At 37.0% G+C, this 15,995-nt stretch overlaps 1 protein-coding gene across 2 annotated transcripts in view; it reads right to left on the bottom strand.

The window, feature by feature from the left end:
• Window positions 1–1,026: 1,026 nt before the first annotated feature.
• LOC120343916 (adhesion G protein-coupled receptor L3-like) overlaps window positions 1,027–15,995 on the bottom strand; it is a 45,784-nt gene continuing 30,815 nt past the window's right edge. Inside the window, exons 12-23 of one of the 2 annotated variants that reach the window (XM_039412990.2) lie at window positions 14,806–14,974; window positions 14,015–14,203; window positions 10,990–11,177; window positions 10,311–10,357; window positions 9,500–9,727; window positions 8,117–8,373; window positions 7,231–7,453; window positions 6,572–6,740; window positions 6,115–6,267; window positions 5,302–5,410; window positions 4,642–4,857; window positions 1,027–3,420 (exon numbers count right to left, since the gene is read on the bottom strand). In XM_039412990.2, coding sequence (XP_039268924.2) covers window positions 1,874–3,420; window positions 4,642–4,857; window positions 5,302–5,410; window positions 6,115–6,267; window positions 6,572–6,740; window positions 7,231–7,453; window positions 8,117–8,373; window positions 9,500–9,727; window positions 10,311–10,357; window positions 10,990–11,177; window positions 14,015–14,203; window positions 14,806–14,974 — 3,495 coding nt within the window. In that variant the 3' untranslated portion in view covers window positions 1,027–1,873. The remainder of the gene's footprint in view (window positions 3,421–4,641; window positions 4,858–5,301; window positions 5,411–6,114; window positions 6,268–6,571; window positions 6,741–7,230; window positions 7,454–8,116; window positions 8,374–9,499; window positions 9,728–10,310; window positions 10,358–10,989; window positions 11,178–14,014; window positions 14,204–14,805; window positions 14,975–15,995) is intronic. The other variant, XM_039413066.2, reaches the window with a different exon arrangement.

Below are 15,995 nucleotides of genomic sequence, written 5' to 3'. Positions count from 1 at the left end.
AAAAAAACTTTTTACGTCACACTTACATGGCCCAACATTCTAGGTGGCCCTTTTGGCCCCTGGTCCTAAAACCTTGCTTACCCCTGGACTAACTATTATCATTCTTTGCAAATTTGCAAATCGTGTTCGCATCAAAATTTATTATTTCAAAAAATAAGTTGAAAAAAAAATGAAAAGTGCAGTTTAAATAATTATGTTTGTACATTGCAATAAAAAAAAAACAGAAATTTACATGAAATTTGAAATAATGGTGTTCTGTAACAATATAGTTTGACCGAAGGACGTTTTGGGAGTGAGTGAGCTGTAAATGCTGCCGGGTTTAATTTGTTATACGGCATATTGATAGCCTTCAGCTGTAACTAGCAGTCACTAAAGTTATTATAGGTTTGAAGAGACATTGCCTACTCAATTTATTACACGCTGGAAGAAGTGGTGGATATAGATTTCAATACAGTTTAGTCTAACGCTAAAACAATTATAGTTTTCGAGTTCGGTAATTAAGTAATATAAAGTAAATAAAGTAAACGGTTTGGAATATCGGACTTGCAAACATAAACGAATTGAGTAATTCTACGCAAGTGGTTCGAAGTTGGAATTTGAAACGGTCTGAGTTGAAAAGCAAGTTTGAAATATGTCGAAACGGTTTAGAATACTTAACTTGCAAATATGGGTAAGAGTGTGTACCAATATGGAGGTAACTAATTTTGTTCGCCTACTTTACATCAAGTAAAAGGGACTGAAGCCTATGGACAGGGGGTATATTCACCTGGCTAACATAGACAGTCCCCGAACTCGTAATAGAAGGAAAATAAGGAAAATCGAAAGAAAATTATGCCGTAACCCTAACCTGGTACACACACTACGGGAGTACCCATTCTACAAACTAATTTCAGGCTTTCAGAAGATCGCTAAGCTAGATTACCTATTAGGGTTTAACACTTTTGCAAGAAACCAGTGTAGGCAAATCACCCATTCAGTTCAGTTTGATGAATCGAATCAAGGGTTTCAGACTTATTTCAAATAAATTGACACAGAAAATACCAGAGGCTTTTCGTGTAGAGACTTGTTTTAGGGTTTCAGACTTATTTCAAATAAATTGACACAGAAAATACCAGAGGCTTTTCGTGTAGAGACTTGTTTTGAAAATGTGAAAATGCTACAATAGCAATACATATGTAAAAACAGTTCTATGGCTTAGTTGAAAATTAAGTTTGAAAATAATCAGCTTCATACGTTTAACTTAACGTTTAAGTTTGGCTAATGCATTCCTAGGTATTAACTAAAAAAGAATAAAGTAGTGCTACTTAATGCCAAAAAAAATTAATAAAGAAATTGAAGTAAAATTAGTTGGAACAGAAATAAGAAGCGAAATTACACGCAGAAAATTCTTTCCTCGTAAAGTTTCACAATGGAATATTCCACCCGGAGAAAATCAATTCTAATCTATAAATAAAGAGAATTTTTTAAATGAATTCTTTGTATAATGTCTAGTCATTTTCCAATACGTGATATTTCAGGATCGAATCGGATATTTTTTCGAATCGAATCTTGAATATTACTCACTCAGAAACAAAGGAGATTCATCTCTGAACAATGTTACAACAACTCACTCATGAGTGAACGAGACTCATCTCTGAGGGAAGTTATGCAAACTCACTCAGAAGTAGACTCATCTCTGAGCAAAAGTTACAGACACTCACTCAGAAGTGAAGGAGACTCATCTCTGAGCAAAAGCGAGTGGCAAACACTGAACAACTCAAGAGCTACTGAAACAACATAGTTTCTTACACAGCACAATCTGTCTTTTTTAAGCCCTATATAAAGCAAAGGAGCGAAACACATAAATTATTCCAGATTTTGACAAAGTGAACCCTCATAAGTTGGTGATCATGCGCGTGCCCATATCTTCATGAATGCTCGGCTGTTTGCATGAGAGATACGTATTTGGGTTTTGAGAATAATCGACGCTATTTTGAGAACTTGGAAATATTTTTTGTCCGAAACACCCCATTTGAGGGACATTTCTGCCCCCAACGTTCACGGGCATTGATGAATAAGTAGAATTTCCTACCATACCCGTTCTATAACCAGCTGGGGCCGAAATTAACTTCTCCTCTGCGTCCGTAAATTCGGACCGAGATGTCCCATCACTATGTCCTATACTTGATAATGGTGAAAGTTGGTAGTCCGTAGATGTATCGTAGTCATTGGCACATGCGTCCGAAGTTAACCTTTCAACTTCAAAGTCGGTTTCGTCCCTGCTGTGGTCCGAAATTATCGATGCTGTGGGATGCCAGTGCTCTTTGTGATTTCGGACGCTGATAGGTGGATTCGGAAGCCTTCGTTTGTGAACGCAAATAGGTTCTTCGTAATACGGCTCTTTGGGAAGTGTTTCGTGTATGCTTTGGCAAGTATGTATGGACGGAGATGCGTTTTCTAAGGACGAACCCGCACTGCTGGTGATGCTGCAATCAGTAACTATTGGATCGTCCGATTCGGAACTCAGCGATTTACGGCATCTTCGGACATTTTGTAGTCTCGATGTAGGGTTAGTACGATTGCCTGCTACATTATTTCTAGCTGCGCAATTTTGAGCCAATTCGGACCTTTGAGTATTCGAACTTGAATATTGTAATTCATTATGTCTTTCGTCGTCCGAAGATACCAATGGGCAATTCTGATTGGATGACAAAATTTCGTTCTCGATTCTGATTGGCTGAGACAGTCTTCTGGCTGCCGAATCACTGGGCGAATAAATGTCTCGTTGTGAATTCTCTAACCTGATTGGCTGAGACTGCCTTTGTATGATCGGTATATTGGGACCATTGGCATGGTATATCAAATTATCATGCGACCTTTTTGCATCGTGTTCCATATTAGGTAGAATCGAATTTTGTGGTAAATTGTTTATACTTATTCCAGAGTCTCTTTTTCTATTTACTATGTTGTCATCGTAACTACTTTGTCGTTCGGGGTAGCGCTTTAGATGATGTTCATTTCCGCATTGATGGATAGCTTCCGCAAGCCTTGGAGTCGAACTATGAACTGTAAAGTTGTTAACATGAGATTGGGTGTTGGCCATAGCGTGATGGTGCGTACGGCAGTCGTGCTGTGCGACCGTAGACGTACGGTTATCTCCATTGTAATGTCTAAATGATGGTGGTATTCCGGTATGGAATCTCCCAGGTGGGGGGTGGGGGTGAGAATAAAATGGCGCCTCCTGGTGTCGGTGATGTTGTAAACGATCATACGAAACTTCATTCGTGCTGTTTTGTAACATTGTCTCATTTTGGTGATGTGGGTGGGATTCGAACTCAGGTTGCGAGGGAAGGAATACTTCGTCTTCCTGTTGCAGTGTATGATTTTGTTGCAGATTACGAGTAGAGAAACCCCTTGTACCCATGGTAACGCGACTGGAATCTGTAATATAAAATAGAAAGCTTAATGCAATGAGGTTTTACAATAGATCAGTATGTGCTGAAAGCTATGGAAGCTTTTCATTATAAAGAAGTGTTTTAAAAATGAGGGGGTGGTGAATATTTTGCTTTTAGCGATAATACTATTTGTAACTTATAAAATTGTGGTATGTGTTTGACAGATCATTTACATCAGGGTCGTTCAACCCGTGGCCCGCGGGGCATTTCGAGTGGCCCGCGCTGTATTTTTCAGAATTAAATAATAAAAAAATTGAAGCGAAACTATTTTTCGAGTGATGTAGTATACAAAGATTTGATACAAACGATTTGTTTATTTTCCTGAAATGCGCTCTGTCAGCCCTTTCAAACAAGCCATTAGTGCCATTTTGAATCGAAACCAACTGGAAGGATATATCGATAAATAAAGGAGCCGCTTACACATTTGGTATTTTGCTACTCTATATGACGTTATCGCAAAACAATCGAAGCCATTCTCAGATTGAAAATTTGGTAGCCTATTGCTCGGGTTGCCAATGTTTTACGTCGGGAAATAAAAGAGATTCTTGCAGAAATAGCCTGTCAAGACAGACCATAACTCTTCATGTCGAAGAGCTTAAGAACTCTGTAGCGGAAACTTTAATTGCAAAGTCGGGAAAATTTCCATCGTATTCCTTAGCGCTTGACGAAAGCGCTGACATCAAGGTTACTGCTCAGTTGGCGACTTGGCGATCTTCTTGCGGGTAGTTAATAATGATTTTGAAATTACCGCAGAGCTCGCAGCTATTGTCCCTATTAAGGGTACGACTGGAGACATTGATTTGTTGCGAGCTATCATAAATATGACCAAGCGTCTTGGCTTCTATCACCAAGCGTCTATGAGGGAAACTTTCAGGAATAACCACTGATGGCAGCCTAAGCATTAGGAGTAACAATACAATATTAAAACCCACATTACAACCAATAAAACTGAATATGACGCGACCAATTAATGACGTCATACTTATCAAAGAAACGCAATCCATAAAACATAATGACGTAGACAGCATTTAGTCATACAAGACATATGACAACGCTCAATGATGACATCACAACATTACATCAGCCCCACATTTTCACATTCAACGGTACGCATGTGACATAAAGTTAGACAAAATATTACATCTATCATTATTGACGTCACTAAACATACGTCATGCCCAACATTTAATGGCATGCCAATGCGAACCTGGTATTATAATAGTGTGTCGTTTGCAAGTTGGTACAATAACCATATGCCGTCTCACAGGTCGGGGCTCCGTGGAACCGAATATTGCCGGTTTATCGGGCTTATGAGGCGTTTTATCAACAGAGTAGAAATAAAGAAAGGACGATGTTGAATTGGAACGATCGCGGAGTGAGACTCCTTGCATATTTGAGAGTTCTCTTGAGAGAGATTGAGTGACTGCATCCATTCCATAAGAAAGCAGCGTGGGGAAAAAATTGTCAAAATTGAGATGAATCGTTAGAAATATTAAAAAAAGCATCCAATATTGACCCAAAAATGGAAAAACAAACTTATTAGGTTCATACATTTAAATGAGTATCAAATTGAAACATTTTGGAACATTCCAGGCAAATTGCGATAAAACCCAAAATTCAGCGTCTTCTTAGCAATGCGCCGATGTATATTCTTACAATGAAATATGCCAGAGAGTGCACTGCATTGGTTAACCCATAACTACCAGAGCACCGCACACCACCCTCACGTTTTCATTGGTGTTTATAGCGCAAATCAAGTAAATTGCAAGAACGCATCACGGTGTTTCTCATTCCTAAATATTGCTTCATGTCAATAATTTATGTGGCCAATTGTATTTATTTTATTCCCACACGCATATATTCCTACCTCTGTCGTGAAGAATATTCGCTGAAATTTCAGAACCAGCAATCGGTGATGATTCGGTAGCTTTTGGTGCAACAGTCTCATTCCACATTATTTGAAGCTGGCTCTGTGCCTAGTTAAATAAATGAAATATTGTCAATATGTATATTCGTTACTTGCACTAATTTCATTTTGTATTTTACGTTTGACCGAAGTCGGTTATAGCTATTTTTGGCGCTCCGGTGCATGTAAACCAAGATGACAAACACTGGAACGTAGTATGTGTATCAGGTGATGGTTAGGTCATAATTTCATTCCAATTTTCTTTATTTTAGTTCTATTACGAATTTGGGGACTAGCCAAGTGACTCCCGTACTATTTGTATCTGAAATTATGCCCTAATCCTAATCTGGTACACATACTACTTTTCGGTGTCCACCATCTTGGTTCACATACTACGGGAGTACCATATTTTTCAGCCATTAAATTATTAATACAGAATCTTGTTCAGAGTGAAATCACTGAAACACGAGAAAAAAGGAATTCGGCGTGAAGAAAACGCAATAAAAGCAGGATAAGACAGTGTGAAACGTTATTAATGTATTCAAACAATCCAATTTGTCTATCAGAGGTTACGCGAGACTAACTCCCAATCCTTCAATGCCTTTGCGCGAGTGGATCCGTATGGGTATCATGCAAGATGCTGTAACAGGAATAAAATACCATAATGTGAAATTCAAGAGCTTTGCTGCACACTAACACAAATAACGTTGCGTTCGACCAAAATCAGACATCCTCAGACAAGCAGTTCACAACGTAGTCCAATTGATTACTTACATTTTGACTAGCTTGGCAAGTCAATCCATTTGGTAACGTCCTCTCGGGTGTATATCGCTTTGAGAACGACATGCTGTTACTTGCATAAGTCCCTCGTTGCATTCTCTGGCAACATGTAATTGAGTCGAAAGCCCTTTTATATTCCTCGCGTATCTAAAGATGACAAAATTCAGTTACGTCAATAATTACGTCATATAGCGTTTTGAGTTAAACAAAACCAAAAGAGAAGAATATTATCAAAATGACGTCACGACTACTGAATTGCAAATTATTGACGTCTTCATTAATGGCATCACAAATGACGTCATCAGTAACGTTATTATATTGGTAGTTTGTGAGAGCACCGTATAATATTCAATAGAATCTCAAAATCAGATTTTCGCTATGACGTCATTAGACAATGATATTATAACAATCAATGATGTTTGTAATATTTAATGACGTCATAAGAACTCACCTTTCTTGGTAATAAGCAGTGGAATATAAATATAAACATTCCTTGAAATGCATTGAATATGCAGAACAAATAAGCCACGACTGTCATGTGTTCGCTGATCCATAAGAAACCAAACGCCCAAGTTATTCCGAGAAGGCAGAGAAGAACAGACGCCCCACGAACTGACGCTCTGAAACAGAAATATCGGTTTGAGTTAAGTAAAAATATATATGGAAAATCGATCTATTTTTTCGCTATTATATCATCAATCTGGGAATCTCATATATCCGAGAATAAGAAAAAAATTTAGCTTTACGTCAAAATTTGCTCTCCATAAATTCAGATCTCGTACGGAATGGTGGGGTTATATTGATTAATTGGATACGTAGGCAAGATATTTAGCTGACAATGTCAACGTATACTATCTAGTGGTCTTACCTTTGGGCCACATGCCATTTGTTGTATTTTCAACGCCTAAGTTACAATGAATTGGAACATTCCGAACATTTTAAAATTAGTAGCATCTTACGTATCAGTTTTGTTCGAAATGAAAGCGTGGAGAAGTCTGTTGATTGTGAAGTAAAAGTTGCTTTCTTACCTATCAGAAACTTGTAATGAGACTTGTTCGAAGCGGAAACATGAAAATTTCCTATAAAAACGAAGCAAAAACTCTAACTTACTTGATTGAATTAATCTTTCCAGAATCAGTAAACGACATCGTATGAACGTACATCTTATATACAGTGATTGAGAGGAAAATGAGGTTTAGTAGAATAATGACTAGTATGGGACCAGCGAAACTCCAAATAAAACCGGAATCGAATTCCAACCAACAGACACTGTCTGTCCCATACCCTGCATGATCGATACCAGCAGACACACCGACAATTAAAGCTGGAACGCCTGCAATAAAAAGTAATGTTGAGTGAATGAAAATAAATTCAGAAGAATGAGTTTACAGGGTGCCCATTCTTTTCAGCTTGGGAAATTAATTAAAAACCTGTAAAGAGACTTTATGGGCACCATGTATAGCTTATACGTCTTTTTACAAGTATAAGCTATCCCACTTAAAATATAATATAAAAAATATAAATTAAAATATCATTTACAACTATTTATTACACATAGTTTTGTTATATGTTATATTTATAGACATTTGTTTGCTCGGGCAATTATCTCAAAATCTCTATGAAATTTAGTCCAACACTTAAGTAAAAGATATATCGTGGTGGTTTCTATAGCCTTCCAGTCGTTAAATTTTTTTCCTTAAATATCATGTGGCTTATTGCTAGATTTATTACAAGCAGTCTGAAGAGGGTTCCAGATGCCAGAAGCCAAGCATGTAAATATTGTCTTTTAAAATTTACGATGTCACCGAAGTAATATTATTGCCTTCCTGCCCTGCATTCATTTCAGCCCACAATGTATGATCTTACTATATTTTGAAAGACACAAATTTCTTCTAGTTTGGCATTATTTATCCAATCTATATCATGCATGGTAAAGCGGTGGACACGGGGTTTGAACCCCGGAACTTCAACTTACAACACTATCAAACAAACTCACCATATCCAACAAGGTAATACCATTTCCATCTTGAACTGTTTGCTTCAAATACTTCAACTAACATGACGTAAAGTTGAAAGCCTTCCAATGTCATCCAACAGAAAGCAGCAAGAAAGAAATAATGAAGCGAACCAGCAATGATTGAACAAGCAATTTTATTCTGCGTTTGGTTGATTCCGATTAAAAATATCGTTTCAGCGATGAGAAGGCAGATGCAGAGGTGCTTGTGGATTGTGTTGCGATCGTTGTAAAGGTTTCTGGAAAAAAGGAAATCGAAAATTTTGATTACTGTTAACTACAGCTGTTCTAGGGGTGTAAGGAAGGTGTGTCGATTAGACCAGTGGCTCCCAATCTCTCTGCCCCGGCGGACCGGCGATAAAATATTGAATTGTACAAAAGAGCAAACAATAATTGATGTTTGAGTGACATACTCAGAAAAAATTACAAAAAACTGAAACATTTAGGATATCTAAGGAGGTGCTGTGAAAATATTTGAAATGGACTAAGTCCCCTTTCATTCTAATCTCGTCGTGAAAGTCGGCAGGTAAATCATGAGTCTAAACAAAGCTCCAGTTGTGTTACCTATGTATGGTGCTATCGTTTGACTTCTCGCGTCAGTGACGTTATTAAAAGGCGTAGGCTGGGCGTAAGGTCCAAAGATGACTTTAGACAAGCAACTATTTACTATGACTGGGCAATTCGAATCAATTGGGAGTAGTTAATCATTCGAATTGGTTTAAATTTAAACGAAAATTTAGAATTGCCGCCATCTCGTTTTTAATATTTGCCAGAGGTTGAGGTGAGGGTTGGAACCCACCCGTCTTTTATAAATGTAAAAAAGAGCATTTTTCTGTATCATGCACAAACGGGGCTTTCGATCCATACTTCTCCCTGGCTGCGCCTCTGCCAGCATTTTTACCTAGCAGTGGATGGTTGTGCATAGCTTTGTTTGGAGCGATAGCGTATAATTACCTCCTATAAAATACAAATTTCATCTGGAATATCTGGAAACTGGCAACGGTTATAAACATTTCAATTGTTATGGTTTTTGTTTCAATGTTTTCAAAACATTCGCGACGAAGTTCCGCTTAGCGACCGAGGAATTTTAAACAAATGCTAAATTGTTATCTCTCGTGGCTGAGTTTGTTTTTGGAAAACTCCTTTTATTTGATAAAAAAAGTGCATGACATTTCTAAAGTAAAGGCTGTGTTATTGATGGCTCATTTTTTTTACAACGCTCATACGCGATATTCGCTCAGAATAATACCCTGACTTGTATGAACCATAAATAATTATAAAACAAAAACTAATACTGGCAAAACTAAAGGATCTTCTAATGACAAACCAAACAGGCCATTCGGCCATTGTGACGTCAAAGCTTACCTGAAATAACAGAACGTAAAGATGCACATTACGAGGCAGACAATAGAGATACAAATTCCAATACTCGTTATGATGTCAAGCACTACGTCATCAATCGGTGCCATGGTAACTCCCGCGTGATTTACAAGAACCGCGAAACTTGTCAGGTGATCACATTCGCAGGTTGTATGGGACTTGTTGTTCTGTATCATTTGACAACCAGCGTCGCTCCAGTTGCCAGAATTTGTGCTGTAATAGAACAAAATAATGTAATGATTGTAATAGAGATTTGAGTAGTAAGCCCGAAGACAATTTATCTCGAACTATTTTTGTTAATTCCCACTGGGGATAAATTTACCATTTCAAAGAGTACTCTCGTGGTATGTGTATCAGGCTAGGGTTAGGGCATAACTTTATTCTGATTTTCTTTATTTTAGTTCGATTACGAGTTCGGGGACTGTCTGTGTGTTAGCTAAGTGAAGTTCCCCCTGCCCATAGGTTTCCGTCCTTCTACACAACTTGATGTAAAATAGGCGAACAAAATGAATGTACATCTTAAAAGGTTAATTGTACCTGAATTTGGTGTATATTTTGCAAACTCTGATAAAGGAGACTTGGAACTGTTTCAAAGTCAACCCTATCTGATCACATTTATGTTGGAAGGTTGAATTTATTCATCCCTTTTAGCGTGACATTTCTATCAATACTCTTATTCGATACTTCCCTTTGGGCTAACTTGTATATGCAAACACTCATTGAAAACTACTTTCAACTTATCAAAACTTATTACATGGATATTATCACACGAATATGACAAGCAAATTACACTAACCTTTCCGAGTAATCCCAGTAGACGCAGCGGTGTGGCAGGTGTGACGGCTAAAAATAATATTACACATTTATTTCAAATAGGAAAACGAGATGATAAAGTGTTTATGGTAAATCAATATATAATGGTCCTAAATGAATGAAAGATTATAAATTAGTACCAAATAACATTCGCGGTAATGTGTAAATTTGTGTAAATTCTGGAACACCAAAAAACGAAGAAAATGTATACTTTGAGTAAACCTTGTGTGCGAATTGCAAAAAACTATTTATGTGATAAATGGGACACAATATATTTATTTGCATAATATTCATCACTACGTTGCAAATCAGATCGCATCGCATTAAAGTACAGAGATCCCAGAAATGGCACATAAAAAATTAAACACCTACATTTTCGGAATAACACACAACAAAATTATGTATGTGGTTATGTTCATTTTTTTTGCGCAAAAGCACGGCTCGAAAACACACCAAGAACTTAACAACAATGAGTTACATGATATCATGTATTGCATTGCGAGTTTATATATGGTCAAACTAGGAGACTATGTTACAGCACAGAGAATTTTTTTTGAAATCTTTTTAATGTCTATTCAGCTGCCTAGGCAGATCCAAGCTTAGATCGAGATTGTAAAAAAGCATAAAAAATCATAAAAATAATGATATGTTCGTGAACCTACCTTCTTATGTTCAAGCACGATTACGGCAGGTTTATCCAATTTTGTCTGGAATCCATGACCTCTAAAAGTTGCAGATATAACCTTGGAGTCTATTTTCCACGATGTGACCTCATCGATGACGTCATTACTTGATTGGTCGAGAAAATCACCAAGGTTTTGGTACAACGCAAAAACGACGGTCGCTGGACCTAAAATGGAAGACAAAATGTTTGATTACGAATAGCACAACCGATAATAATCAATGAAACGTGAAGAGACAGAACAATCTATGTTTGCTACAGATGGTGCAGATGCTAACGGTTCTGTCTGAATAACTTTCAGGTTAGAATGAGGTCATATCCCACAAAAGTAAATATTTTCAACGTTTTTTACCGCAAACGCATTTAAACTTGGGTCACAAAAAAGATAAAGAGTCCCTGATTGTGTAAAGCTTTGTTTGGGGCGAATCTCATCGGGCGTTCCAGAAGTATGTGCACCAAGATGGCGCACAACCTGATAACCCTAACCTGGTACACATACTATGTTCAGGTTGTGCGCCATCTTAGTGCACATACTTCTGGAACACCCGCGATTGGTACGTCTGTGTTCACCTAAAACTCTTCTATTAGTAATAATAAATCAATAATACTAATTGCACGATCGGAACCAATGAAACATGACGAGACAGAATAATCCATGTTTATTTCAAATGGTGCCAATGCAGGTGATTACGTCTGAATTATATTTTGACTATAGACTAGGGTCATAAATAAGAACCAATAATTTCAAATTAACTTTTTTTAACTGTAAACTTCATTTGGAGTGGATTCTAAAAAAAATTTTCCACATATACCGCTTAGCGCGTCAGTGTTCCCCAAAAATTTAACTATCAGTAATATTTTTTGGGAGTTTGACGCCTTGTGTTTTGAGTAAGCTCACTTACATTTAAGAAAATAAAAACTACAAAATGACAGTGATTATCGACGTTCAAGCACAAAAATTATAAAATGTGTGGTTTCCATAAAGTCCTAATTTTTTTTAAAATTGCAAATTGAATTCATCGATACCATATATTGCTTTGGCCCACCCAGGTGCATAAAATGAAGTAAAAATACTTAAACAGTTACTGATTAAAAACCAACAATCCTGGTTAAGGTATATTGAGAACTGACTTCATAACAAAATTGAAAATGTGAAGGGACTTTATGGACACTCTGTTTAATGATTTAAATGTACTACATAGTAATGGTAATGAGTGTAGCTATCATAAACCACGATATCTCGAAAGCGTTAAATAACGATTTAATGGCATTATCATAATCGCGAGAAACGCTTTTAGACACAACTCCCAGACAATTTAAATATCGTTTAATATCTAAAGGTCGAAGTTGAACGGTAGATAAGCAGAGACAAACGCAAAGCAAATGTGAGGCCGTAGAAGATATATTTTAAACACTAAGCATTTCCCAAAGGTGTATTTGAAGCGCGTTGCGATTTGTACAGCATGGTATTTGTAATGGCAATTCGATTGCCTATTGTAAAGCGAGACGAGGCCAACGTAAAACAAATAAGGCCATGTAGCAGATATAAGTAAAAACACTTCGCGTTTTCCGAAAGCATATTAAATTGTGCAAAAACCGTCGAAATCCACCAAAAACACTTGATAAAACGTGCAAAAACTGTTGGAAATCGCCAAAAAAAAAACTCGAAAAAAATGCAAAAACCGTCAAACCCGTTGTAAATCGCCAAGAAAAAACTTGATAAAACGCACAGAAACCGTTCAAAATCACCAAAAAAGCTCGATAAATCTGTCCTAAATGAAAACCTGTCAAAAACCACAAAAAAAATTGCTAAAACGTGCAAAACCGTTCAAAACCGTTAAATGACACATTAATACCTAGCGTTACAGCAAAGAATTCGTAATGATAATTCGATTGCCTATATATTAATAAAGGTTCCTACCGCCAAATAAGTTAAATTGATATTATCGTAGTCATATACGCTAATAGTTATCTAGACCAAATAATTGTTCAAATATACTCAAGGAATACGTTTATCATTTGATGTGTCAAAATTTAAAAAAAATACTTCAAAGAAAACTTAACGATACCTTTGTTGTAGGGGTTTACCTCCAGCTTCACTTCGCTCAGGTGTTATGCGGGTATTTATATTGCGTATCGGAGACGATTTTTCCGGTTTAGGTAAAGAGAGCGAACCCGAGGCCCGAAACAATCTCAGAAATTAAAAAATGAAACTACAGGCTTTAAATCTTTTGTTGTATTGATGTACTTATTTAGATATTTATTTTGTATTTTTCCGGTTTAGGTAAGTAGCGCAAACTCGAATTTTTAAATTTTGCCCAAATCATTTCAAGACAAACAGTGATTTACATGGATATATTACATGGAAGATCGAATTTTCCGACCCAAGGAAAAAATACTAACGTGAACTCAGAAGTTGAAAAATAGTCTGTAGTCTATTGCACGATTCATTATTTGTAATGGTACTGAGTAAACTAGGAAGTTGAATGTTTTCCGGTTTAGGTAGGAAGTGCAAAACCGAATCATATATATTTTACTTCAATTTAACTCGTACATAGTGATTTAAAACTAAATCAACTAGAAATTTAATTCCTTGCTGTTCGGGTGAAGAGCGAGAACCCGAAGCACCGGAACTCTACATTTAATTGTTGAACGAATGGAGATTTATATGAATTTTGACTTCGCCAACTTGAACGGTTCAATTTTTTGACCAAGGTAAGAAAACCCAAATCACTAAAACATCTCAGAAGTTGACAACACATTTCAGTGGGTAACATCCTGACTTTTTAGTATGGTTATTTTAGATTATTGGCCTGCCTTCTAACCTAACCTATGATAAACAACAAATCAACAAAAACCGGTAGGAGGTCCATAACGGGATTTTGCCCAAATATAAAGCATCCTGACTTACTCAAATTAGGAAAAAACAGATTAAATAAAAAAAGGCATAATTTAGATACGGAGCAATCTCCAGAGAGTAGCTACCAGTTTCATTAAAATCCTACCTAGGCCTTTTTGTCCCATAATTTCGGAGTCGTGAATTCTTATGACGTCATCACCACAATTTTCCGTGCCAAAAGCACAGGATTCTTCACTTGGAAATGACGTCACAGATTCTGTCGTCATAGGTTCGGATTTTCTTTCCCTGACGTCAACTTGAACAATCATTTTGTCGTTTTCAATTATGAATGGTTCTAAATATATTGAAAAAACACTTATAAAAAATTAAATAAAGCGATGGTGTTAATTCATAAGAGAATGAGTTGTGTGAGACAATAGGAATCTTGAATTACGTAAAACAGCCATCCTCATATTTTATACAATTTCAAGCAAAATGAGGTTCCGAGTTTTCGACTAATTCTGTTATGAGAGTTGCAAGAGACCGCAGATTCGCTACGAGCTACAAATAATATTTATTTGCGAAATTGAAACGAAGTGGATAAATGATGCCATTGTATTGAAGAACTCTTAATGCTATGCTTTTATGAAGTATGAGAAAAATATTTAACATGGTTCTCTTTCAAATTAGGTGAATAAATAATGTTTATTGTCAAAAACATTTTGACGTGGTAAGCTGACGTAATTATGACACATGATACTACACTGACGTCATAAATTTATCCATAATAAACATCGATCAATAAACCGTAAAAAACGCCAGACATTGTGACGTAACAGTATGACGTCACTATTGAAGCTAAGACATGAATGTACCAGGATCACGTAATAAATCTGATCTCATCAAACACAACGCATAGGTGTTTCGACGTAATAAAATGACGTCATAATCACGTACCATTATTTCTTGTGTCAGGAGGTGTCATAGCAACCGAGTCGGCATAAAGGAACGCAGCCTTTTCAACTTCATTCATTAGTGTATCCGCAATTTCAGCTTTTTTCTTCGTATTCATGTCTTTCATTAATTCAGCAGAATTGAGTATCTTGTTTGCAATAGTTGTCACCGACTAAAAATGTGAAAAAAATTTGATGAATTCTGTGCAAAGTGTGCGCGGTGGCCTAGCGGTTACCGTTAAACCTAACTTTGCTGGTATCGCGTCTTATGCCCCATGCCCTCCCAAAGTATAATAAATTGGGTAGAAAACACCCAGATTCCTGTCTTTCTCGTACGGGGTGAATGTAGTATTTCTATTTTTACATGTGGACGCGATGGCCGAATGGTTAAGCGTTAGACTCGACCGTGCATCACAGGATAAAATCAACCCCCATGTTCACCATCTCACCCAAAGTGTTATAATTGACATTGTCGAATGAGTAGACAATTTTGAACCGGAAAGATTTAGGGCATGGAAATATCACCGCGCCTTCTGCCTGAAAAGCATCTGCACGAACGCCACTGAATTGAGGGAAGATACCTTTATTTGGAAGAACCAACGCTTTCTGGCATGATCTACACAATTTTTCACTCCATGGGAGAGGTGGTTCGCATAGTATTTGAACCCGAGTTGTGTATTCTGTGATGGCAACAGAGTTAAATATAACACTTTAAGAGCTTAGACGAGGTTTGCGCAACCTGCGGTCTTCGGAAAACTTGTGCATCCCGCGGAGAAGCGTCAGTTTTTAACTGAGGTTTTTAATTTAATTTAGTATGTGCGAATAATTCCGAACCCTTTGCGTTGCAAAGCCCATATCCAAGTCCTTTAACCGAACAACACATGCCATAAGATCAACAACCAACATTTTTGTGCTGCAACTACTAGAAAGCCTATGTAAAATGAAGGTGTGACTTGCAGTTTCACCCAGTTATTTGTGTCTATTATTCCTGTATTTAGGGTTGCACACCCTTGGCGTATAGACCATCACGTTGCCTATGAACTCCATTGCAACGATATTTTCCATTACATCATATTTTCGTATTCCAACGTCAATGCTTCGTTGAAGCGATGAATATTGGAAATATATTTTACATTACCGTCTTTGCCAATACCACGAAGTAATAATTGAATAAAGTGAGATACTAAAACCACA

Source organism: Styela clava, chromosome 10 (assembly GCF_964204865.1).
Source record: "Styela clava chromosome 10, kaStyClav1.hap1.2, whole genome shotgun sequence".
Classification (NCBI taxonomy): domain Eukaryota; kingdom Metazoa; phylum Chordata; class Ascidiacea; order Stolidobranchia; family Styelidae; genus Styela; species Styela clava.
Note: the sequence above shows the minus strand (reverse complement) of the source record. Positions and strands in the feature narration are given on the sequence as shown.